Source organism: Ranitomeya variabilis, chromosome 4 (genome assembly GCF_051348905.1).
Source record: "Ranitomeya variabilis isolate aRanVar5 chromosome 4, aRanVar5.hap1, whole genome shotgun sequence".
NCBI lineage: Eukaryota > Metazoa > Chordata > Amphibia > Anura > Dendrobatidae > Ranitomeya > Ranitomeya variabilis.
This window is the reverse complement of record NC_135235.1, coordinates 381,143,066-381,170,544: the sequence shown is the minus strand read 5'-3', so window position 1 is coordinate 381,170,544 and position 27,479 is coordinate 381,143,066. Positions and strand designations below refer to the sequence as shown.

General features: G+C 43.1%; 1 protein-coding gene and 1 long non-coding RNA gene across 5 annotated transcripts in view; one reads left to right on the top strand and one right to left on the bottom strand.

Moving 5' to 3' along the window:
• SLC43A1 (solute carrier family 43 member 1) overlaps positions 1–27,479 on the bottom strand; it is a 193,673-nt gene that overhangs the window by 87,538 nt on the left and 78,656 nt on the right. For 3 of the 4 annotated variants that reach the window (XM_077250810.1, XM_077250811.1, XM_077250809.1), the window contains exons 2-5: positions 25,463–25,652; positions 17,937–18,156; positions 10,099–10,154; positions 4,264–4,340 (exon numbers count right to left, since the gene is read on the bottom strand). In XM_077250810.1, the coding sequence (XP_077106925.1) occupies positions 4,264–4,340; positions 10,099–10,154; positions 17,937–18,156; positions 25,463–25,616 (507 nt within the window). In that variant the 5' untranslated portion in view covers positions 25,617–25,652. The remainder of the gene's footprint in view (positions 1–4,263; positions 4,341–10,098; positions 10,155–17,936; positions 18,157–25,462; positions 25,653–27,479) is intronic. The other variant, XM_077250812.1, reaches the window with a different exon arrangement.
• Positions 4,820–25,636, top strand: LOC143764823 (uncharacterized). Its single transcript, XR_013213275.1, has 3 exons — positions 4,820–4,849; positions 24,750–24,803; positions 25,500–25,636. It is a non-coding gene; the product is annotated as an uncharacterized LOC143764823 (long non-coding RNA).

Genomic DNA, 27,479 nt, shown 5'->3' with positions numbered 1-27,479 from the left:
CGGGTTGTCGTATCCATCAGGGGGACAGAGAGAAAGACATAATATCTAGAACATCTACAACAGTTGTGAGGACTTTATGAGAGGCTCAGCAATAAGGTACTACAACACCAAGGCACTAGAGGAAGGCTACTGATTTCCACCTGGATAAGGGGACTCTGGATTTGCCTCTAAACCGGCCGGACTCTGCCTACCCTGTGGGCTGGTGCTCTGGATTGTGGATGCTGAAGCCTTCAGTAAAAAGGTAAAGAGACTGCAACCTTGTGTCCTTGTTCTTCACTGCACCTTTCACCATCCACCATCTACACACTGGGAAGCCCTGAGGATACACTTCACCTGTGGGAAGGTATACCTAGCTGCCATAACATCACCCCAGCGGACCCCTTAAAGCAGCATCGGACACCCTGACCAAATACCACAGGTGGCGTCATGAATATTCCCCTTTAAAGACCTTTCCCATTTACACGGACGTCCCTAGGGCCACGGACTGGGTCAGCCACCGTGACATCCCCCCGTGTGAACAGAAGGACCCGGTACCGAGTACCCCACTGCCCTTGGGGGCACTCCAGAAGCTCTATGCCTGGTAAGTGTATATCCCAGCCTCTGCATAAATGTATCTCAATATTAGTGTTTGGCTTTCAGAGCAGATTCTGCTGTAATTACCTGGTTACTGCAGGAGGTCCCTACTTGAATGGAGGTTGAGGTGTTAGTTCTTTATCACTACCCCAGTTATAATTAGTTTCTCTCTTCCCAAGCTATCATTAATGTTCAGTGGGAGGGCAATCTGTCCCCTCTCTGCGGATGGCTTATGGGTTTTAATTTTTCTCTATGGCATGTACTCTTTAACAGTGCAGTCCACCAGTTTAAGAAACACTGATCTAAAAGGTTTTGCTTTTTTATACTGAATGTATCAATATCAAATATTTTGTAGAGTAGTTGAAACATTTCCTCTTTAACATACATAGAACCCTTTGCTCCCCCTGGTGGCCGGAGTGTGAAGTGTAATGTGTGACTGTGATACCTGGTCAGGTGAACTCTTTTAGTGCAATCAGACGTACCATCACTCCCCTTAGTGGCAGAGCGACGTTACTGCAACGACCAGGACTCTGGGGTGCTGCACCTGCGCTTGTCCGATTGCTTATACTACATAATGTAATACCACAGTATTACAGTGTATAGTAAAGACTGCGATCTTGTGTGTATGAACTTTAAAGGAGTGCAAAGATGGGAGTGATGGGAGCTGCTACATTTAAATGCTGCTATTAGAGATTGAGAATAGCATCTAAATAGTTAACAGCAATGATCGGAGCTCAGCTCTGGCTGCTGCTGTAAGAGACACATGCTGGCTATGGTATGTTACATAGCAGGCAACTCACGTGTGTGTACAAGTGCAGCGCCCCAGAGTCCTGGTCGTTGCAGTAACGTCGCTCTGCCACTAAGGGGAGTGATGGTACGTCTGATTGCACTAAAAGAGTTCACCTGACCAGGTATCACAGCCACACATTACACTTCACACTCCGGCCACCAGGGTGAGCAAAGGGTTCTATGTATTAGGCCACTCCTCACACTCTGGTAAAACTGGGGGTTGGATAGGAAGTTAGAGAGAAGCTGACTGGGTTTTGCCCAGGTAACATCTAGTGAGAGAAGAGCGTTACTTGGGAAGATTCAGGGGGGTCCCTGTCAGGGGTGGGCTCCTGACAGAGGCCTAGCGAAAGGACAGAGCGTTACGGAGCCGTGCCTGCACCTCATTGCGGCGGCATCTTAAGAAAGGACACGAAGCGAGGTATATTGTGGAGAAGTGAGAAACGAGATCACAGCACAAAGGCGATAGAACCAGTAGGAGTCGTGCCCCGAGATCGGCAACATCCTACTGAGGCGCGTAGCCGGCGGCCGGAACGCCGAGGAAGTAATAGGGCTTGTTCACACGATCCTTTTTTCGCTGCGGATTTTTCAGGTCCTGATTTGTGAAAACCACAGTGCAAAACCTGCGGTGGTTTTCACTGCGGTTTTCAGTCCTTTTTCTACTGCGGATTCCCCTGCGGGTTTCCAACTGCACTTTCCTATTGGTGCTGTTGGAAAACAGGAGCGGAATCCGCAGAAAGAATAGACATGGTACTTCTTTTTTTCCGCAGAAAATCAGTGCGGATTTTCCAGCGGAAAAAAGGATCGTGGGAACAGCGGTTTTTTTTTTCCATAGGGTAACATTGTACTGTACCCTGCATGGAAAAAGGATGCGGATCCGCAGCTGCAAATCCGCTGCGGATCCGCAGCAAAAACCGCATCGTGTGAACATCGCCATAGACTCTACGCGTTACTTTGAACCAACGGCAGGGCAGTTAACTTTAGGTTGGCTGTCTCACCTTTTACACCTAATGAAGACAACGGAGGCAATTGTGAGAGAGGGGCGTCTCTAGGGTCCCTATAAAATAACTCCAGGCCTACCCCGTCATACGGGTGCATCCTATCCATACCATCTGGGGGACGGAGAGAGAAAGAACAGAAACATACACGACAGTTGTGAGGACTATCCCGTGGTGCTCAGCAGGGAGGTACTACAACACCCAGGCGCTAGTAGGAAGGCTACTGATTTCCACCTGCAAAGGGAACTCTGGATGTGCCTTCGGACCGGCCGGTCTCAGCCAGCCCTGTTAGCAGTGCTCTGGATTGCAGATGCCGAAGCCTTCAGTAAAGAGGTAAAGAGACTGCAACCCTGTGTCCTCGTTATTTCCTGCGACCTACACCACCACCTACACCTTTTATTGGGCACCCCTTAGCAGGGCCACGGACTGGTGGGTTGGGCCACCGTGACATCCCCAGAACCGAGAGACCCGGTACCGAGTACCCCGCTGCCCTGCGTCTGGGGGCCGCTCCACAGGCACAAGTTCCCTATGTGGCTAAGAAATAAAGTAAAACATTTACATAAAGGTATATATATATATATATATATATATATATATATATATATATATATATATATATATCATTTATGGGAATTTGAATCACCTCTTTTTCCCTCATTAAAACATAAATAAATAAATAAATACAATTATTAATTGGTATCATAGAACTGGCATCTCAGGACACAAACAATAAACACAGCTCCATTGACAGAAAAATAAAAAATATTAGTGTTCTTAGAAAGTGTTTCCAGATAATTTTTACCATAAAATTAATTCCGTAAAATTAAAACTCAAAATTCAAGGACAGAATTTAAATTTTGCACAATTTCATTCCACTTGTAATTTTTTGCCTGTTTGGTAAAAGGGAATGTACTGTTCAGAACTACAAATCGATCTTCCAAAAACAAGCCATCAAATGGCTATTTTGACACAAAATAAAAAAGTCATGGCTCTAGGAAGAAGAGGAGGTAAAAATAAAAAAAATAAAATCGAAAATTGGCTTTGGATACGAGGAATTAAATGGTTTAAATAGTAACTATATTTTGAATAAGCTGAAAAAGTGGCTCATAAGTGGAGAAGGAAGCAATTTCTATGATAAAATGTATTACAAAGTTTATTTGTTGAAAGTACAGTTCTTATTTAAAGATGGAAAAAGTAGCAATTCATGTTAACTGAGAACATGCCTTGCACAACAGAGAAACCTAGATTAACCCCTTAGTGACCAAGCCAAATTTTTCAAACCTGACATGTGTCAATTTATGTGGCAATAACTTTGAAATGTTTTAACATCTCTCAGTAATTCTGAGATAGTTTTTTCGTGACACATTGTACCTTACGATAGTTGTAAATTTAGGTTGATAAAATTAAAGGGCAAATCATAACACAATTTCCATAACAGCAGGTTAGTTTAGAACAGGTGAATTCAGGGAGCCGTAATATACCTATCTGGAGCATCCAGCGCAGCCCCAGTCCACATGGTACGGTACTTTCCATGTAATGCCGCATTAGGACTGAAGTGGTGCAGAAAACACATGGATAACCAGGGATTCCCATGATACCCAGATTATGGTATTCAACGTAAACCTGCAAGGCTTGTGTATGGTTCACCTGTGTCACTGGATAACAGTTGTGGTTACCGTTTCTGCACATCTATATCTGGTAGTGTCTAAAATGTTATAATATGCAAAGCAATAATAATTATATACATTTAAAATGAGAAATTCTAAGGGCCAGAACACTAGCTTTGTATGTTCTCCCTAAGACAAATCTACAAAAAAAGTATTTGTGGCATGCATTAACTTGTGGAAACCTGTCAGGCATGAAATGACTCAAGTTATGTATAAAAAATCTATGACGGAATACTTACTGTTAGAGATGTGAAGGTCAAGCAGATACCTCCAAACCCATTTAGAGACAAAGCAAGGAATATGACCGGTGCCAAAACTGTGAAAACATATACAATCACATCATGTATAAATAAGCAGATATTTGCATAGAAAAGGAAAATTAATTACAAACAATGTTCCTTAAGAGATAGAATATTTGGCAACAAATGCGAGATCGATAGAAGTAAATGAATAATTAAAGGGGGTCTTTTGGTTTTTTTTTTCCTATGGGGCTAAGAACTTACTGACAGTAAATTTCTAACTACCAGCCTGTGCTAACCAGCAACAATCTATCCTGTCTCAGGTGGTGATTCTCCCGCTTCCTTTGACCTCACGTTGACAAAGCAGCGTATTCTCTTTGGGTTCCTCTGTCAATGGGGTGTCACTGCTGAAGTCATGCTGATTGACAGTGATGCCCTGTCGACAGAGCATAGCAGAAGAGAAGGCGTTGAATGATGTCACAAAAAGCAGAAGAACCGCCAGCAGGAGCAGTCTATAACCACTTTGCCAGCAGAGGTCATTGTAGGGCAGAACAGGCATGAAGTCAACAACTACAACTACCTGCCTGTAAGTTCCCAGCTCTATAGGAAAAGAAAAGTCCCTGATAACCCTTTTAGAAATTTGTTGTGTAATAGTGATATGTATTTGGCAATATGACAAGTTGTAAGTGAATTTTTGAATGACATTAATGTACAGTTTGTGGATTTTTTTTAAGAAGAGTATGACTTTGGTGGAATAATGCTTATTATTGTATATATTGCAGCAACCACTATTTACTACTGTTTAATAGCGCATGAGGTTCTGTCTCCAGCAATAGTGTTATATTGCAATAAAGCATTGTTAAAAAAAAAAGAACCAGGAAGTTCCTTTTCACTGTGTGTGTAGCTGGAAGACATTTTACTTTCACTTTCAAGCTGAGAGACAAAATGCTAAGATCCTAAGCTATAAAAAATACCAGTTGTGAGCTGTGTTATCTTTGTTCCTGATTTCCTGAAAATATATTAATTGTTGAACGGTTGGACAGCACAGAGATTAATCTGCTGCCAACAGTCTTTCATATTCTATAGCGCAGACCTGGGCAAATCCAGCCCTCGGGCCACATTTGTCCCTTTGGCTATTCTTGTCCAGAAGAGGCCAACAAAAGAGCTGGAAGCAGTAGCTTGCAGGTTACATGTCGCGTCCACCCTCCCCACATTCATCCCACATCTCAATTTCACCACTGTTGCAGATACCAGTGAATATAATGGTGGAGGAGGGAGCCGTTGGACCCATCCCCATCTTCCACCATTTGAGTGGCCATTATTATGTGTTTAGGGACTGTGGGGGACATCATAATGTTTTATGGCGTTGAGGGATCATAATGTTGGGGCTTGATTCTTGGGGGCTGTGGGGGATCATACTGTGGGGGGTCATCATTCTGTGTTTGAGAGCTGTGGGGAATCATACCCTTTGAGAGGACTATAGATGCTGTTGGGGCATCATACTATTTGGCTAACTGTGGGAGCCAGTGTCACAGCTATAGGAACTCCTAAAGTGACCCAACCTCTAGAGCCGATGACATAGTGCGGGGAATTTACCTCCCACTTCCGGTTCACTAGTTCCGGTTTTGTCACAGCATGGAGCGATAATCGGACTGCACATTGTGGACGCCACGCCATGTGCTCCTCTATCTCTCTACGGACACTTGTGGCTGTGCTTTCCCTGATGAACCCCCGCAATACCCCAGAAGAAAGAGAGGGGGGGAAACGCGTCGGACATTAAATATGGGGACTATGTGAGAGTGGACTATTGAGATCATCTGCATACAAGCACTATATGGGGACAACCTGAGGGAGTCGAGTGGACAAAATGGGAACATCCAAATGCTGATAAGTATAAATGACAACTATGTGCATATATCAGCAGGGTGACTAAGGGTTTTGCATATCTGGAAGATAACTTAGTACAACTCCCCTGAAAATATAAGGGAGTGGATATTGCTTTGTCCTTATTGTCTATTAAATCGCCCCTCTGCATTTGATATATGTATATTTCAAGGGAGCACAGATAGAGTGGATCCCAGCCATTGGGCCATCTAATAGGCAGAATATTAAAGTCTCAATTGATCCAGAACTCTCAGCCCTTTTAATAAATTGGGCATATTTGATAAGACCAGACCATATCTCTCTAAGATAATAGAGGAAGTCTGATAATATCTTTCAAGTACCATGGAAGGTATGCAGATGTTTTAATTAATCATGGAAGGTATTCAGATGCCTTAAATACATATAATCATCTGCTTAAACTAAGGCATATTATTACACCCTGGTCACCCGTGATTTTCCATGGGACATATTAGTCAAACAGTCTATTACACCAGTATTTTATGTAAATCACCAGTCTGGTTGATAGAAGTCTGAAATGGACTTACATCTTTTGGTTTATTTTTGCTGATTTTTTCTGACTATATAATTTGTGTGTTCTGTTTAGTTTTTTTTTCTCTCTTCATTGGATTGTGGGATATATAGCTATCCAAACAAAGGCACATTGTTATACTTGGGCCACCCAAGATTTCCCATTGGAAGTAATTATCTATCTAATTAGTATCTTAAAAAGATGATCTTTCTGGCTTATATAAGTCTGAAATGTACTTTTTGGTTTATTTTTGCTAATTTTTTCTGAATTTATTATTTATTATCTTTTGTTTCTTTTTTCTTCACGGGTTCTAGTGGTGTATGGGGACATAAATCTTTTATCTGTCCTTATTAGAGGGTCAGTAAGGGACCTTAGGGTCAGCCACCGCTGAGTGGGGGCGCCTACCGCAGTAATCTAGGGTGCCTACCTCCACTGTTAGGTAAGGCAAGTTCTAGGTATCAGCTAGAGTGCATTAGGGCTTCTACATACTAGGGAACCCTAGGGATTTAATAGGGCCAGCCTCCGACGAGTGGGGGCGCCAACCGCGGTAAAGTAGGGTGCCTACCTCCACAGTCAGGCAGGACCTACTAGCCCACTATATAGGGTGGCTTAGGTACACTTTATACCTCCAATCTTTTAATTATGTAATAATAAAGTCAACTTTTAATTGCCATAATAAAGGTTAAATTTTAGGAATTCTTGTTTTGGTTTAGGTTAACTCCTAAAGTGAACCTGCAGAACCACGACAACGAACCTCCCACAGGTGAGCTGGCCTGGTGGACCACCCCCAATACAGGGAGTGTTAGGGGCAGGCCCGAGGGGGACTATTGCTGCAGGAGCTGATACCCGGGGACAGGAAGTAGGAGAGGAAAAGATGCAGAACTGGCTATGATGGAGACACAGGGCAGACTGGCAATGACTGAGACTAAGGTTAGGTAGAATATGGCGGAAACCCAGGACAGACTGGATATGGCAGACGCCCAAGATGGACTGGGTATGGCGGAAACACAGGACAGGCAGAGTATGGAGGAAACACAGGACAGGCAGGGTGTGGCGGACACACAGGACTGGCAGAGTATGACGGACGCACAGGACAGAGCAAGGTATGGCGGAAACACAGGACAGGCAGGGTATGACGGACGCTCAGGACAGAGCAAGGTATGGCGGAAACACAGGACAGGCAGGGTATGATGGATGCACAGGACAGAGCAAGGTACGGCGGATGCATAGGACAGGCAGCGTAAGACGGACGCACAAGACAGAGCAAGGTACGAAGAGATCTGCGTCAAATGAGGACAAATGACAATCAGGCAAGGAGGCACAGGAAGAGTTACCTTAAATAGACCGAGTGCTGCAGAACTTCTGGGTCAAGATCCTCCAGAGTCATAGAGAGGAGGAACGGAGCGCCTGCAGTGCAGAGGAAGGAAGTGCGCATGCGCAGAAGGATTTGGAGAGAGGAGTGCGCACGTGCACCCGACGGGAGCCGGGGACCGGCGGTGAGACTGGAGGAGTAGAGACCGGAAGGCTCATGCACACTGCAGGAGCGCGCCGGGTAGGGTAACTATGTCGGCAAACAGAAAGGTGAGTGGCAGGAGCGGCAGCAGGAGCGGCAGCGCAGAGCGGCGGCGTGACAGCCAGCGTATTGTGTGGGAGGGTCTTTTCTTTCAAATAATTTTTATTGATTTTATAAATTTAATAGAGGTGAAGGGTAAAGGGTAAGGGAAAACAGGGTGGAAAGGACAAAAGGAAAATAAAAGAATGGCATACATATATATACTACTGTAGCTTACTCAAACAGAAAAAGACTGTAGCTTACTAAAACAGATTAAATATAGCTCAATATTAAACCAATGCAACTGTTGCTTCTTAATAACACAAAAGTAAGTATGATGTATATAAGGGCCTGTCCTGTCCGGAATCACCTAAGGTGACCCTAGGACTTTGTGGGGGCAAAGTACGATTCATTTACAAGCTACAATTGAGGAATAAGTGGAAAACAGCTTTCCGGGCCTTTGGACAATAATGTTACTATTTTTAGTAAAATGTTGATTGTAGAACTATTTCACTTGGGATGAAAGTTTGATTTGGACATAGAAAGGAGGTGGGAGGATCTTTTACGGATCATACTGTGGTGGGGAAATCATACTGTGTGGGGAAACTGTGTGGCATTCATTGGTGAAGGAGGCCATCATACTGTGTCTGGTATCATGATCATACTGTGTCTGATATCATGATTTTGAGGGGCTGTATATACTGTATATGGGGGGCTGAGGTATCAGGTATACTGTGCAGGTAGTTTTGGGGCCATTATTCTGTGCTTTGTGTGGTGGCTCTGAGGACGTATTGTTTTGGGAGAAGGTTTTGATCATAGTACAAGGGCTAAATTACAGGAGCAATGTAGCTTTTTGTTAACTTTGCAAAAATCAGTAAATTATTATTTTGATCTGCGTAAAAATAAGCAATAAAATTAATATTAATATAAGATATTAATATGTTAATTACAATGTTGAACAGAATTTAAATGTATTGATTCTGCCCTCCACAACCGTCACAGTCTCTCATGTTGCTGCTTGGGAAAATTAATTGACCAATCTTGCTATAATGAATATTTTCAGTTAAAGGGAATGTCCGTGTAAAATTAAAATTTTACCAGTAGATTGGTAAAATAAAAAATAAAACTTACATGAATCAAGTCTGTATTTAGACCAGAAGGAAAACCTCACTGTTCCACCAGTAACAGAACTACTGTGATTGGTTGCCTTGATCAGGTGACTTCATCAGCTTGTTGTCATCGCTAATGTCACTGATGATGTGCTGTTAAAGTCACCTGACCAAGGCAGCCAATCACAGGCTGCAGCAGTTCTGCTGCTGCTAGTACAATGTTTTTTTCCTTCCAATTTTACACCTTAGTGACCACCAATGCGTTTTTTTACTGACCTACGATATATGAAACTAGCATCCCCTGAAGGGTGACAATCCTGTAGCTGTCGGCTGTACACTAAAGCTGACAACTTGCTGCATCAGCCTTGATCAGTGTTGGCACTGACAATGGTTGTTTAATCCCTTAAATGCTGCTGTCAAGAGTGACTATGAAATCTAGATGTTTAACAGTGTATGGGCTTCCTCTTTAACCCCACTGACACCCTGAGATCTTGATCATGTGGTCCTGATGTTTGCCATGGCAGCTCATGGCCAAATAATGGCCTTAGAGTCATCTGACTAAAGCTGACATACTAGTTGTATATGTTTTTTCCAGTGTAGGCTATAATGTTATAAATTATGAACTTTACTGCAATTGCTGTTACAAAATGCTCATTTTCAATTTCAATTATGATATTTCAATATTCCCCCATACATAGTGCCATAAAGCCAAATACTGGCATTTTGTGCATTGATTAATATTAAATAATATGTCTACTTACCTAAAGGATCATACCCAGCAAGAGCCATCAGGGCACAGGAAAGTGCAAAGCAGAAGCTATAAAAAACATGAAGAATAATCACATAAAATATAACACTTTCTTTATTCTGTTAATTCTATGTTAATATGTGGTTGTCTTGCCAAAATTAAAAATAAAAAATATATAAGATAACAAACAAAAATAATTAAAATATAACAAACAACACTGAGCTCACCTGCTGGCACTTATCAGGATCACTGTTTAAAGCGTCAGCAAGGCTACTGGGACCTGTGATAGGCTGTTGTGGTCATGTGTTCCCCGCAGCGCATCATTGCTCATGTCACTGAAAACTTGCTCCTGAAGACACCTGACTATGGTACCAATCACAGGTCCCAGTGGGTCCTGCCGCCACTTTAAATGGTGAGTGACGGTAGTTGATTGTGGTTTTGTTTGTTAATTTTAAATTTACCAAGCCACCAGTAAAAGTTTTTAATTTCCAAGCTGCACTTAAATGTACATTTTAACACAGAAACAAACAAAAAGGAGCTATTATATTATGTTTTCTGCCTAATATTAGTGGATACAAATTCCTAATTTCATGGAACATTTATAATACATAGGAATAGCAAACATCCCATGCACCACTTAAGTCAAAACCAACTGTGCTCCATTTAGAACCTGATGTCACACCCTACTGGTCACAACAGTGGAAATCAAAGGCACTAAAGAGTAAAGATAAAAATACGGTACATAATTTATTTAATTTCATTAGAAAAAAACGCATCTCAGTGGGCCTTTATAAAAAGCGGCAGAAGCTACACAGCGAAACGGCACTAGTCGGGTGAGGGGAACGCTCTGCAGCAGTTAACCCCCACATACCAGCCATTGCAGCACCATCTCGGGCATCCATCAAAAGCAGGTAAAAATTCCTCATCTGACTGCACCATACATTAGTATGCCTCAGAGACTGTTTAGGATGAACCTGTTGTGAATATTGATTTTGTTACTACTCACACTGGTAAATAATTTGAAGTGTAATCATATACCTTTCCCCCCTCTTTTTCGAGCAGCATTCAATATTGCCTTTGCACAACTTGGTAGCAGAAAACAATATTCCACATTGTCGTTACCAAGTGGCCCGTCCCCCCCTTTCCTCTCCCCCTCCTTTCATCCCTGGCTGCTCCTTATACATGTGGCGTAATTCTCCATATATACCAGTACAATCTAACAAGGTTCACTGGTAATGTAATTGCAATTGAATATATATATATATATATATATATATATATATATATATATATATATATATATATATATACACTCACCGGCCACTTTATTAGGTACACCTGTCCAACTTCTTGTTAACACTTAATTTCTAATCAGCCAATCACATGGCGGCAACTCAGTGCATTTAGGCATGTAGACATGGTCAAGACAATCTCCTGCAGTTCAAACCGAGCATCAGTATGGGGAAGAAAGGTGATTTGAGTGCCTTTGAACGTGGCATGGTTGTTGGTGCCAGAAGGGCTGGTCTGAGTATTTCAGAAACTGCTGATCTACTGGGATTTTCACGCACAACCATCTCTAGGGTTTACAGAGAATGGTCCGAAAAAGAAAAAAAATCCAGTGAGCGGCAGTTCTGTGGGCGGAAATGCCTTGTTGATGCCAGAGGTCAGAGGAGAATGGGCAGACTGGTTCGAGCTGATAGAAAGGCAACAGTGACTCAAATCGCCACCCGTTACAACCAAGGTAGGCCTAAGAGCATCTCTAAACGCACAGTGCGTCGAACTTTGAGGCAGATGGGCTACAGCAGCAGAAGACCACACCGGGTACCACTCCTTTCAGCTAAGAACAGGAAACTGAGGCTACAATTTGTCCAAGCTCATCGAAATTGGACAGTAGAAGATTGGAAAAACGTTGCTTGGTCTGATGAGTCTCGATTTCTGCTGCGACATTCGGATGGTAGGGTCAGAATTTGGCGTAAACAACATGAAAGCATGGATCCATCCTGCCTTGTATGGAGCATCTTTGGGATGTGCAGCCGACAAATCTGCGGCAACTGTGTGATGCCATCATGTCAATATGGCCCAAAATCTCTGAGGAATGCTTCCAGCACCTTGTTGAATCTATGCCACGAAGAATTGAGGCAGTTCTGAAGGCAAAAGGGGGTCCAACCCGTTACTAGCATGGTGTACCTAATAAAGTGGCCGGTGAGTGTATATATATATAATTGTTCTGCTGCGGACCATCTCCCTCCTATTTTGGAGGCCTATTACCCTGTCTTTTTTAATTATTTTAGATGTTAATGTTGCTAATAAAGATAACTATTTTTTACCTTCCCAATTTTCCTTCACTACTTTTTCGTATGGTATGTAACATTACGAAATATGTTGAATTAGGTACCGAAGTGACCTGTCGCCTATAAAAACTAGGACAATGAGATTAAATGCTTGGGATCAGTGTCATGTTGAAAGGTCTAATGATACCCAACCTTCAACTTCCCCACAGTAGGCATTAACAATGTTTTTAAAACAATGTAAAACAGCGTGATAGGTCCATGGACTCTGGCCCATTGAAAAGTAATTGTAAGAATCATGGCCCCCCCCACAAACTCAAGGTGGTGGGATATGATTGGATAAATTACTATTCTTCCTTAATCCCTCTGCCAGTCTCCATGTGAGAGTACAAAGCAATAATTACTTTGTTAATTAAATATCATACCTCCCAACTTTAGGGGAAGGGAAAGAGGGACAAAGGGCAAATTTTAGGCCACACCCATTTCACAACTAGCCACGCCCCAACCACACCCATTTAGCACTTCTGATCACAATGTTTCGTTAACAATAATTATGAACAAAAAAATATGGCCACACACGACGCTCCATACTGTACAATGGCCATTGGCCACATTATGCTCCATACTGTATAATGGCCCCACATGATGCTGCGTACAGTATACTTGCCCCACGTGATGGTCCATACAGTATAATGGCGCCACATGATGCTTTGTACAGTATAATGGCCCCACACGATGCTGGGTATAGTATAATGGCCACACAATGCTGGGTACAGTATAATGGCCCCACACAATGCTGGGTGCAGTATAATGGCCACACATGGTTACCCCACCCCCATCATTGCCTTCTCCATCAGTACACACAAACACCTTTCACCGCGCTCCCTCGCAGCAGCCGGCAGCTTCCACTCCCACGGCGCTGAATGGTGTCATCCAGCTGCGCCGCTGACTGCTGTATCCAGCATTACAGCTCAGTCCCCATAGAATGTAATACAGCACAGCCCCATAGAATATAATGCTGCACAGCCCCCATAGAATGTAACGCAGGCAGGTGGCAGCCCCCATAGAATGTAACGCAGGCAGGTGGCAGCCCCCATAGAATGTAACGCAGGCAGGTGGCAGCCCCCATAGAATGTAAGGGGTGCTGCACCAGGTTGGTGGAGAATCCGATGGATGGGTACCAGGGGGAGAGTGGGAGCGGGGTGCGCGCACCATGGGGAGACAAAGTTTAGTTTGTCAGTCCTCCTATGCTGTCAGAGTCTCTGCTGTAACCGCAGCAGGGCAGCGCTGCATGGAGAGGGGGAGAGACACATACATTCACTTACAGTCTGGAGATCCGCTCGCTGCTCCCGCGGTCACACAGACACGGAGTGTCTCACAACTCTGCCCCCGTGCCAGAAACCAGTCCGGGTGCTGCCGCTCTGTCCTCAGAGTCCGCCCACGTCTATAGTTGAGGAGGAAGCCGGAGGCGGGCGGTAAGGCAACTCAAGGGGGCGTGGCTACAACGCAGTCCCAGGGAACGGAACGAACAGCGGGTACTAATCGGGCTCTCTCTACGTCCCGGAAGTGGGCGGGGCTTCACCGGCGGCCGCAAATTCGGGATTTTAAATGCCCGAAGCGGGACAGCGGGACCCCGGTGCCAAAGCGGGACTGTCACGCTGAAATCGGGACGGTTGGGAGGTATGAAATATGGATATATGGGAGTTGAGTTTCAACACAGATGGATGACTCATTTTTCCTGGGCTCATATAGGGCTAACTGATGATGGAGTGAAGGAAGAGGAGAAAGAGTATGGAAAGCAGTAAATGAGGATGATGATAATGGTGATAACTTCTATTACCAGACAGTACATGAGAATGCATTCTGGCTACCAGAAAGATGATTTCAAAGAAAAGGATGAGAACAACTTGAGCCTTACTCATATTGCTGGTCAATTTGCTTTTCCCATGTGAGCAGGTGATGCCACTTCATGTGCTGATGGAGAGCCATAGGTCTAAGGGTACCGTCACACAGTGCCATTTTCATCGCTACGACGGCACGATTCGTGACGTTGCAGCGTCGTATGATTATCGCTCCAGCGTCGTAGACTGCGGTCACACGTTGCAATACACGGCGCTGGAGCGATAATTTCATGACGTATTTGCGATGTAGAAGCCATTGGTTACTGTGCGCACATCGTATACAACCTGTGTCACACGATGCAATCATGCCGCCACAGCGGGACACTAGACGACGAAAGAAAGTTTCAAACGATCTGCTACGACGTACGATTCTCAGCGGGGATCCGGATCGCAGTAGCGTGTCAGACACAACGATATCGTAACGATATCGCTAGAACGTCACAAATCGTGCCGTCGTAGCGATGAAAATGGCACTGTGTGACGGTACCCTTAGTCAATTTGTGTGTGACATTCATGGCTTATTTTCCTACTATGGAAACTGCACATTACAATAGATTGGCCCTCCACCAAAGTGGAAAGTAGTCCTACACTGGAGATTGCCATTATCACATCCAGAGCTTTCAGCCACCTACAGCTCCTCCTCCAGCAGCAGTTGCAGTATTACCTGCTCCTGCTCTTAAGGTAGCTTCACACGAAACGACATCGCTAGCGATCCGTGACGTTGCAGCGTCCTTGCTAGCGATATCGTTTCGTTTGACACGCAGCAGCGATCAGGATCCTGCTGTGATGTCGCTGGTCGCTGAATAAAGTCCAGAACTTTATTTGGTCGTCCGATCGCTGTGTATCGTTGTGTTTGAAAGCAAAAGCAACGATACCAGCGATGTTTTACACTGGTAACCAGGGTAAACATCGGGTTACCAAGCGCAGGTCCGCGCTTAGTAACCCGATGTTTACCCTGGTTACCAGCGTAAAAGTAAAAAAAACAAACAGTACATGCTCACCTGCTCGTCCTCCAGCGTCTGCTTCCTGACACTTACTGAGCACCGGCCCTAAAGTGAAAGTGAAAGCACAGCGGTGACGTCACCGCTCTGCTGTTAGGGCCGGAGCTCAGTCAGTGTCAGGAAGCAGACGCTGGAGGACGAGCAGGTGAGCATGTACTGTTTGTTTTTTTTACTTTTACGCTGGTAACCAGGGTAAACATCGGGTTACTAAGCGCGGCCCTGCGCTTAGCAACCCAATGTTTACCCTGGTTACCCGGGGACCTCGGCATCGTTGGTCGCTGGAGAGCGGTCTGTGTGACAGCTCTCCAGCGATCAAACAGCGACGCTGCAGCGATCGGCATCGTTGTCGCTATCGCTGCAGCGTCGCTTCGTGTGAAGGTACCTTTACTTCAGAAGAATTAAATCTGCTCCCAGAACATCTTCAATCTAGTTCCCAAGTCCTATCCACCAAACATTCATTATACTAATCATCATCGCTGACTCAGCTGACAGAGCCACCAACACAGCTAGGTGTTTCATTCATTCATGGCCTTCATCTCTTCCAGCCCAATCTTCAACTGCAAAAGATGGGTGTTCAGCTCCTCCAATCCATCAACTACAAGAAGATGTTGTTGTGAAATATCTACCTTTGACGCCATAGTGGGACTTAGGGGCAGGACAGAGAGAGGTGTCATTGATGGAATTGAAAGTCCACAATATAAAACATTAATTGATATGGTGGTGGAGGAGTATACTGTGAAGTAGACTGAATAACACTGACAGTGTCATGGTCAGAGGTAACTTCCAGCTTTTATTGAGATGAGTGCTATGCCATATATACCATAACAATAGCAAGGAAAAAATGGGGTTTCAATTCTACTCCACCACAAATACCAATGGATACTCCAGAGAAAGAATCAGGATCCAGGATAAAGGAATGCGGTTTATTTTCCTGTGGTTTGTCCTGACCTGAGGAAGAGCTTTGTTATGGTTTGAAACACGTCGACAATGACAATAAACCAGATTTCTTTATCCTGGATGCTTTTTTTCCTTGTTATTGTATTGTTGACAGCCATGCGGGTTTGCAGCATCAACATCAAGCACATTCTATGTTGTGGTTTCACAACCCAACCAGGTGAGCAATTCCCTGTACCCTAATATTCCACTTGACGGGCTAAAACATTGCACCATTGTTTTTTCAGCTTCTCCACAATGTATACCATGACGACTTCACTTTCTCTTCACTAATATGTTCGCTTGAGGCAAAGAATGCAATTTATGACCTGTATTTGGAAGTGCTACTGTTCGGATGGCTGTTGCTAGTAGATGTGCTACATGCAGCTTCCACATTCTTAGCTCTGCTACGTTTATTTTTCTTTTACAGTACCCCATGCATTGCAATTCTTTATTTTTCCATGCATTGTTACAACAATACAATTAACTTTTTGTTTTCAAAGCCAATCATTCCTCCCCTCAGAAAGAGACTGAATAATAAATGGTAGGCCACAGACTACCACAGACTGCTGTATTGGTGTGGCATGCGCGGATGTCAAATTTAACTACTACAAACAGGTGTGCAAAAAAGAATTCTTTTTTGACATGCACACTTTGTAAGCTAGACAGTGGTAATTAAATATATAGATTTTGCTTAATTTTTTTTTTTACACAATTCTTCCCCCTTCCCCAAAAGGATTGAACAAGTAATGCAAAAACTCAGTGCACTAATTTGTGATAAGCTGCAAATTTTCTCTGATAGACATTGAGTTTCAATTATATTCCTTCACGAAATATTGTGCTGGCTTGTTGCTTTCTTGTGCATGACAAAAAAATGTACTTGAAATTCAGCAGTACACTTTGTCACTGATCAATCACACACTGCTACTGCTCTTCTATCTCTCTTTCTCCTATCAATTGAGTATTAATCATTGAATACTAGACTCATCTTCTTTAGTTCTGCAATTACTGTATACAACACATTGTTTGCAATATTTGCCCAAGGTTTTACGGCTTTCTCTCCCTACTGCTGAGCTGTGAGCTCTAACATTGTCTCTCACTATCGAGAATAATCATAGGATGTTTGCTGCATTCCCTGCCTTAACTTGTATATAGACTATGATTGTCCCTTTTGATCTGCTGCTATACCCTGTGATGAGATAGCTTCAAGGCATTATGGGGAAGATTGAGGGGCTATACCTGAGGGTTTCAGTGTGTGTGTCTCTGTGGTTCTGGCTTTGTGTGACTCTGTCTGATGCATTGTGTAAAACGGAGACATATTACTTGGACAATTTGCATGAATTAAATCACAAACTGCTGAAAATGATGAATGAACCCTTCCTCTTTACACTGGTTTGCTATCTAGAACTTAGAATTCCTTTTTTTCATGGACATACAATATTTTTCTTTTCAACTATAAAAACTATATACCGGTAAATAAAAGGCAATGACTGATCATAATAACAAGGTTTAGTAACTATTTCTTATATATTTTAAAATGTTTCTTCAAATCCTGATACAGGAAAGAAATATATCTTGGTACCGTGTTAGCCAGTAGATAGAAAAATATTTAGAATTGAGAGTCCTCAGTGGTTGATACCTTTTAGCCATTAAAAGGTATCAACCACTGAGGACTCTCAATTCTAAATATTCTTCAAATCCTGTAATGCTAAACTTGTGCACACTCACCTTCCCACCAATCTGAGTGGACGGGGCCCATATCGATCCATCAGAATTCCCAATGGAAGTGTTGCTGCGCTCAACAAAAAGGAGCCAATGGTAAAACCTAAATTGAGCATTTCTTCTTGGGCAGTGCATGTTAGCCAGGGCTTTGGTAACGTGTTGTTAATATGATCAGGCAATGATTCATTGCCAGACAAAGCTGATGAATCGGATGATGAGTTTGACTCTGAAAAATTGATAGAATAACACAAAAAGTAAAAAGTTCATTATCATATGATAATAATAATAATAATTTTATTTATATAGCGCCAACATATTCCGCAGCGCTTTACAAATTATAGAGGGGACTTGTACAGACAATAGACATTACAGCATAACAGAAATCACAGTTCAAAACAGATACCAGGAGGAATGAGGGCCCTGCTCGCAAGCTTACAAACTATAAGGAAAAGGGGAGACACGAGAGGTGGATGGTAACAATTGCTTTAGTTATTTGGACCAGCCATAGTGTAAGGCTCGGGTGTTCATGTAAAGCTGCATGAATCAGTTAACTGCCTAAGTATGTAACAGTACAGACACAGAGGGCTATTAACTGCATAAAGTGTATGAGAACATGATGCGAGGAACCTGATTATGGTTTTTGTTTGTTTGTTTTTTTTATGATAGGCCACACAGGGATCGTTAAGTTAATGCGTTGAGGCGGTAGGCCAATCTGAACAAATGAGTTTTTAGGGCACGCTTAAAACTGTGGGGATTGGGGATTAATCGTATTAACCTAGGTAGTGCATTCCAAATAATCGGCGCAGCACGTTTAATGTCTTGGAGAGGGGAGTGGGAGGTTCTGATTATTGAGGATGCTAACCTGAGGTCATTAGCGGAGCGGAGGGCACAAGTAGGGTGGTAGACTGAGACCAGAGAGGAGATGTAGTGTGGTGCTGAGCCATGGAGTGCTTTGTGGATGAGGGTAGTCGTTTTGTACTGGATTCTGGAGTGGATGGGTAGCCAGTGTAATGATTGGCACAAGGTAGAGGCATCGGTGTAACGGTTGGTGAGGAATATGATCCTGGCTGCAGCATTCAGGACAGATTGTAGCGAGGAGAGTTTGGTAAGAGGGAGGCCGATTAGTAGAGAGTTACAATAGTCCAGACGGGAATGAATAAGTAAAACAGTAAGAGTTTTTGCAGAGTCGAAAGTAAGAAAAGGGCGAATTCTAGAAATGTTTTTGAGATGCAGATAAGAAGAGCGAGCCAGTGATCAGATGTGGGGGGTGAATGAAAGCTCGGAATCAAGGATGACCCCAAGGCAGCGGGCATGTTGCTTTGGAGTAATGGTGGAACCGCACACAGAGATGGCAATGTCAGGCAAAGGTAGGTTAGTAGAGGGAGAGAACACGAGGAGTTCAGTTTTTGACAGGTTCAGTTTCAGATAGAGGGAGGACATGATGTTAGAGACAGCGGTAAGACAATCACTGGTGTTTTCTAAAAAGGTCGGTGTGATAACAGGAGAAGAGGTGTATAATTGGGTGTCATCAGCATAGAGATGGTACTGGAAACCAAATCTACTGATTGTTTGTCCAATAGGGGCAGTATACAAAGAGAAGAGGAGGGGGCCTAGGACTGATCCTTGAGGAACCCCAACAGTAAGGGGAAGGTGAGAGGAGGAGGAACCAGCAAAACATACAGTGAAGGATCGGTCAGAGAGATAGGAGGAGAACCAGGAGAGAACGGTGTCCTTGAGGCCGATGGAGCGGAGCATATTGAGGAGGAGCTGATGATCCACAGTATCGAATGCTGCGGAGAGATCCAAGAGAATTAGCATGGAGTAGTGACCATTAGATTTAGCTGTTAGTAGGTCATTAGAGACTTTAGTGAGGGCAGTTTCAGTACAGTGTAAAGAGCGGAAGCCAGATTGAAGAGGGCGAGAAGAGAGTTTTCTGAGCGATAGCGGGTAAGACGGGAGTGGACCAGGTGTTCGAGGAGTTTAGAGATGAAGGGAAGATTAGAGACAGGTCTATAATTAGCGGCACAGTTTTGGTCTAGGGATGGTTTTTAAAGTAATGGATGTATGATGGCATGCTTAAATGAGGAGGGAAAAATACCAGAAGTGAGAGAAAGGTTGAATATTTTTGTTAGGTGAGAGGTGACAGCCGGGGAAAGGGACTGGAGGAGATGTGACGGAATGGGGTCACTGGTGCAAGTGGTCGGGCGAGAAGATGCAAGGAGCCCGACTACTTCTTCTGTAACTGGCTCAAAGTCAGAGAGTGAACTAGATGCAGTGGGGGAGGGAGGACAGTGCATGGTATGAAGAGATTGGGAGATGATTTCCTGTCGAATGTGGTCAATTTTTTCTAAGTAATTTCCAAGTAATTGGCCAATTAATTGGCCAGATCGTCAGCACAGAGATCCGTGGTTGGGGCCTGCTCTCTTGGGTTGAGTAGGGACTGGAAAGTGTCAAAGAGACATTTAGGGTTATTTGACAGTGAGGTGATCAGGGTGTTGAAATAGGTTTGTTTGGAGAGGTGAAGGGCAGAGTTGTATGTTTTTAGCATGAACTTATAATGGATGAAAGCTTCGGGTAGATTAGATTTTCTCCACAGACGTTCGGCGTACCTGGAGCACTGCTGCAGGAAACGTGTTTGCAGTGTGTGCCACGGTTGTCGCCATCTGTGCTGAGTTGTTCTACGTATAGGAGGTGCAGCTTCATCCAAGGCACCTTGCAGGGTTTCATTTTAATGCTTCAGAGCAGAATCAGGACATGAGATGGAGGAGATTGGGGCCAATGAGGACTGCAAGTTCTTCATAAGTTTCTGGGTGTAAACGGCCTGTATGTTTCTATAAGTGTGGAAAGTGGGGGTGACCTGAGCGGGATGGCAGTTCTTGATAGAGAATGAAAGAAGGTTGTGGTCAGAGTGCGGGAGAGGGGAGCTTGTGAAATCGTCTACTGAGCAAAGCCGGGAGAAGACCAAGTCAAGGGAGTTTCCATCTTCATGTGTTGGAGTTAGTATGCTGCGAGAGGCTGAAAGAGGAGGTTAGAGATAAAAGGTGAGAAGCAGATGGGGAGAGGGGAGAAGCAATGGGGATGTTGAAATCACCCATGATAAGGGTGGGGGTGTCACAGGAGAGAAAGTGTGGAAGCCAGGTTGCAAAGTGATCCAGGAACTGATGAGAGGGGCCGGGAGGACGATACACCACCGCCACTCGCATGGAGAAGGGGACGTAGAGTCTCACAGCATGGACCTCAAAGGAAGGGAATACAAGTGAGGGTACTTGGGGGATAATTTGGAAGGTACATTTGGGTGAAAGGAGCAGACCAACGCCTCCACCTGTGGATCCAGGTTTCAGTAAGGGCCAGGAGATTAAGAGAGTTAGAAAGGAAGAAGTCATGAATGTAGGAGAGTTTATTACACACAGAGCGAGAATTCCAAAGGGCACAATTGAAAGAGACAGAAGGCATGCATGGAATATTAATAAGGTTAGAGGGGTTTCTGAGTGTAGCAGTTGGGAGGTTTGACTGGCTATAACATGAGGGGCCGGGGTTGGGAGAGATGTCTCCAGCAACTAGGAGAAGGAGGATAGAAAGAGTGAGCGGATGGTTAAGTGATTTGTGAGAGTGTCTCTTGTGTTGGATGGTGGGACTGAATGGATCAGCGCTGTTAAGCAATGTGAACAGAGCATGAGTGCTACACATAGGAGAGGAGAGGACAGAGGGGCCGATATGGATGGAGTGTAAAGAGTTTATGCAAAGGCAGTGAATGTGAGTGAATGCAGCAGCCAGGATATAGAGTATACAAATACATATGGTGAGTATTTGTTCTGTTTCAAATGAATAGTGAATATATTTAGTTTTTCTTACCTGTCTCCTGCCCTGTCTAACTGACATGTTAAAACTGCCGAGTACTTAGAAAAAAGTACTTTGAATAAATGTACACGAATAATAGTGCACGAATGCTCCCCTGCACGAATGCATCCCCAAAGTATGTCTACGATATGTCTATGATAAAGGGATTCTCCGGGCATATAAAACTGATAATCAATCCTTGGGTTTGGACATCAATACCAGATCAGTGGGGTCCAGTACTTGGCACCCTACTAGCTGTTAGCTCAGATGGCTACCAAATTTAAACTCTTTAAAGAAAACTACCATGTAGTTCCAAAGATATGTGGCCTTTTTATTTAGTGCACCCTATGTGCTAATTGTTATGGTCTTTACCAAAAGGTCATAGTCCATAGGATTGTTGGGGGGGGGGGGTCTTTAAGCTGCTTTACATATTACCCTGCGAGCAAATATAAAACTTCCAAAATGTGGATGTTGGAAACAGTAAATAAATAGGCACACATCTCTGGAACTCTATGGAGGATGTAACAAAAATTTGCAGAGTAGTCACAACAAATACTCAGATGAAAAACTAGCCATTTTTCACCTGGTAATACTTCTTTAAAAGGTTATCCTCAAAATGATAATGTGATCTAGTAGTAATAAACATATGCAGAGTATTTATTATCGTATTCTAATACAACTCATGGTTAAATCTGCCAAATTTTGCAACTATCATCCCCCAAGCAATTCCTCCAGGCTATTTTTACTCTCTTGCCATTGGATCTGTCATACAGTAGTTTCAATTGTAAAGGTCGCGCATGTGCAGCTAGCTGATTTCCTCTGTTTCAGCCAAATGCCGCATGCCCACTCAGTTCAGCTGTAAGTCATTTCCCTGCTTTGGGCTCCTCTGTGCTTCTACTATTTATATTCATTGTATACTGAAACTAATCACTAAATAGATTATGCTCTATGTTTAGAAACACAAACACACTATGGCAAACTACACTATCACTACGCAGACAAAAGCATTTGCGGTTTTACTACATTACCTTTTATGAGCATCAAGTAAAGCTCAGCCGTGCTTCCAAAAGGAATATTTCGTACTTTGTTATGGAGGGACAGCAGAGAGGAGCCTAGCTGAGTTGTGCTTGATGCAAGATAACAGATAATGTATTAAAACCTCAAATTCAGTTTTTTTTTCAGATGCATATAGCAAAAGATAAAATCACCTAATTGATCTTCCACTATAGGCATCTATACAGCAGAATTTGTGGCTTTACTGCATTTATTAGCTTCTGACATCAACTATAGATTTGTTGTGACGTGCTTAACTCTGCTGTACCTACACAAGGAATATTTAAAACTCTCTTGAGAATGCGCAAGTGATCTGTGATTGATGCCAGCTAGCACATAAATACAGCGGAACTGCAAATATCTCTGTATAGATGCATATAGGAGAAGATCAAATAGGTGACGTTACCTTCTGCTATACACATCTAAAGAGTGGCATTTGTGGTTTTCCTGCAAGTTTCTGGCATCAGGCGTAGCTTGGCTGTTCAACTTTGAACAAAAAATGTGCAACATTTCAGGGTGTTTTATATCACCTTGATGAAGCAGGGCTATAATGTTAACTCTTCATATATTAGGTTCATATTTATACAGTACTCTGTGCTCAGCACTGCATAAGGTTTTCTGTATGAATAGAAAAAAACAGCATTGAGACAAACTCTCCAACAGAGCCATTCAGTATAATGAGGCAAGCTTTAGATTTATTATGGCCTCCATTCTAGCAATGTTTGTCTTTTTAAGGTGGACACAAAAGTGTAGTAGATGACGGCAGAATTAGCTGAGTATCCATAGGGGAGCTTTGCTGGAAGCAGGCTGATAAATAAATGTGTAAAACCAAATCAGCTTCCAGAATAGTTCAACTGTTTTCCACTAAGTTCTGCTGTGCCATCACCACAAGCTTTATCATACGCAAAATGATCCTTCTTCTGTTTATTGCCTCTTTATAATAATCATAATTAACATAATATAATTAATTAAAGTATACACTATTCTGGTTCATTTTAAAGACTACATTAGTGCACGTAATAGCAAACAGCTCTGCTACCTGGCCATGAGCTTTATATTGTTAGTGTGGGAATAACCCGAGACACTGAAGTGAGACTTGCTTGCACCTCTCATCAATATTACTACAGAAGAACCAATGTTTTTTCTTGTGGTCAACATAAAGTCAAGAGAAATAAAGTTTTTTTCATACTTTTCAACATCTTTTAAACAATAAAATACTCATTTAGTCTACCTACTAAAGGACCTACTTTATTATCCATCTGGACTTTCCCAACCAGTAGTCTCTAAGGTTCAGTATTTATTTTCAAACTTCAGGTTAGGCTATGTGCACACGTATTAAGTGTGGTGCAGAATTTTCTGCACAAAATCCGCATCTCCTGGCAGAATCCGCAGCTGCGGATTTGCTGCGGTTTTTATGCGGATTTTGTGCAGATTTGCCGCAATTGATGTGGATTTTGTGCGGATTTTCTGCAGTTTTTGCCACTGCGGATTTTTATGCAGAAACACCATTGTACTGTAAATAACAGTGCGGATCTGCAGCGTTTCTGCGCAGAAAAATCCGCTGCGGATCCACAGCAAATCCCCATCGTATGCACATAGCCTAATTTGCCTGGATTCCCAGACATCACAAGTGCTCCTTTGTGGCTGCTATGGCTGGTTCTTCGTGCACTGTCACCTATAGCATTCACTGACCCCAAGTATTGTGCCTGCTCACAGTACAACCTCTTAGGTGGTGGCTCTATGGTGGTTTGGTACTAGCTGGGGATTATGAACCCATTCGGAAATTATTGCGTTAGGAGGTACTGTGATTCACTTTTTTCTTTCTGAAGCGCATTTTTCTCCTGTGGTCAACCAGGATGCTATTAACTATGATTTACTTCAGTATAACGTGAAATAAGTAATAGAGAGTTTAAAGCTTGTGTTTTTCAGGATAATTTACCATGGATTAAAGCGTAACTAAAGAATAAAACATTGTGGCCCCTGGTAAGTTTTGTGGATCAGTGAAGTCTTGAGTACGGACGCCCCCACTGAACGCTCAAATAATGGGCTCATGCAGAAGGCCTTAGATTATCTCGCAGAGAATCGAGACGATTATGCAAATCACACTGTGATCGAACTCTGATCCAAGTTTGATCTGAGTGTCACCATAGTATGATCAGATTCTCTCAAATGAGAGAATTGGAGCACAATGTGAGAAGATGGAGAACAAAATTTCTCCATCTTTTCCATTGTGTCAGGGTGTGGAAATTGATGTCATCCGAGTGCAGTCCGGTGATTTCCGCACACTCACTGACTAGCATGGCTGAGTGTGATCCAAACATAGGACCAAACTCGGACTTGCAGTGATTTTTTCTTGGGACAGATAGATAGATAGATAGATAGATAGATAGATAGATAGATAGATAGATAGATAGATAGATAGATAGATAGATAGATAATATGGACGTCTGCAGCGGCACTAACTGGAAGAATCACTTGTATGTCTTGGTTTGAGAGATAAAAGGGGGAGAATCAACAGTACATAAGGGGGTTATTATAACACATCAACATTATTTTACAGTTAGTTACTCTTTACATTTGATTTCATTGGTTTTTTTTGTTGGTTACAGATTTACTGGAAAGCCAATATCCAACTTTCGCACCTGTGCATAAATGTGAATAAAATCCTTCTTGTTGCAGCATAATGAGCAGGGAGCCCCATCCAAAAAGAACAGCTGAGAAAAAGAGGTTTTCCAATACAGCAGAGCAAGCAATCCACCATCGGCGGGCATAGGCAGTCTGCAGGGAGGGTGCCATATCTGCAGATATGAAGAAAGGAAGCACAGATGGTATCTGGAAAAAAGGAAATAAATGTTAATATTTTACTACACAGTTTTATTGTGTAAAACATTGCAAAAACTCTCCAAATGAGCATATAACCAGCCATTATCCTAAGTAACAAGAATTTGTGTCTCTACAAGTGTAAATTAGAAATTAAATGTAAAGTCAAATCACAAAAAATGTCAAGCACGGCAGCAACATTGAATCCTTTTAAAATACATATAGTGCGCACACCTACCAGCCCTACTACACAAGTGAGAAAGCTCAATGGCAGATTCTGGCATACTCTTCATTCATTTTTCTCCAAGCATATGCATCTGTACCAAACTCATGCAGCAATAGCACTTGTCATCCACCACATAGCATATAGTATTCCCCTGCTATAAATCAGGGTAGCACAATAAGGTACGTTGTCCATTATTTCCTTTATTTCATATACTAACAAGACAAACTTGAAAAAAGAGCTTGTACCATTAAAAATCAAGTGGCGCGGTGATCATCCAGTCCTACCCTGGGTTCACTGACCTTGGCTCCTTCACGGGCATGACTAGCATCCTTATTAAATCAAGTTTATAGCCACAGCTGCACTAATACATAAAACACCTTAAAGGGGCTTTCCTGGCACAGTAATCCCCTAACTTCACCTGCACTTTAGGGCTTTACTCAACCTCCCCCGTCTGGTGACAAGTCTCCGCCACGTCTCCCAGTGTCTTATTGTCTATAGTGCTGATTTCACGTTGACAGTGCTGCCGCTAATAACTGAGCTCAGGAGTTCAGCCTGATCTGACTTGGTGCTAGGCCAGGGTAGGAGGAATAAAGCCCAGCTTGTTTGTTTTTTTAAACAAACTGCATCTGAAACCAGAAAACCCCTTTAAGTGGGGCCTGTGTTATTGGCAACTGGAGCCATCTGTAATATGCAGCTGAGCTCTTGCTTCAATCGCTGTGACTGGAGCTAGCTGCGATCCCAGCAGTCTGATCCCTCAGATGGTGTGGTCAATAACGTTAAGCGTCTGTGGAGTTTGATAGAGTAACAGTTTTTATACCTAAACACCAAAAATCTGCAGTAATTGGGCAATACATTACTCAACAAAGAATGAAGGTCAGAAGAAATGACCCCACACAGTGATCATCAAAACGTTCCAACCTCAACAGGACTTGACTATTGAGAGTCACATTCTCAATCATCTAAAAATCCTCTTAGAAATCACCTTGGGAAGGTCTGTCAACAAGGATCTCCTAACTTCTTGAGTCCAAAGGTGCCAGACACTTTCAACAATAGAGTTTGATGCAAGCATTCCAATAGACCACATTTTTTGCCGCAGTTTTCATTCTCTTCATTGCAAATAGTGAAATCTGCTGCTTTCCCACAACATTATCAGCTGCTGCTCATATTTCTTCGCAGATTTTTTACGCAAAAAGGTGGGGTTTTGACTTCAGGTCTGACTCAAGATTTATATACAGCTGACAAAACTGTGCTTGTACTTGTATATAGTAATGATGAACATAGTAGTAATAATGAACTTAAGAAACAGTCTCATTAAACCTTTTATGGGCTAAACCTGTGTAAATGAGTATGCAGCTAAAGGCCCCGTCTCACATAGCGAGATCGCTAGCGAGATCGCTGCTGAGTCACAAGTTTTGTGACGCAACAGCGACCTCCATAGCGATCTCGCTATGTGTGACACGTACCAGCGATCAGGCCCCTGCTGCGAGATCGCTGGTCGTGTCGGAATGGCCTGGACCTTTTTTTGGTCGTTGAGGCCCCGCTGACATCGCTGAATCGGTGTGTGTGACACCGATCCAGCGATGTCTTCACTGGTAACCAGGGTAAACATCGGG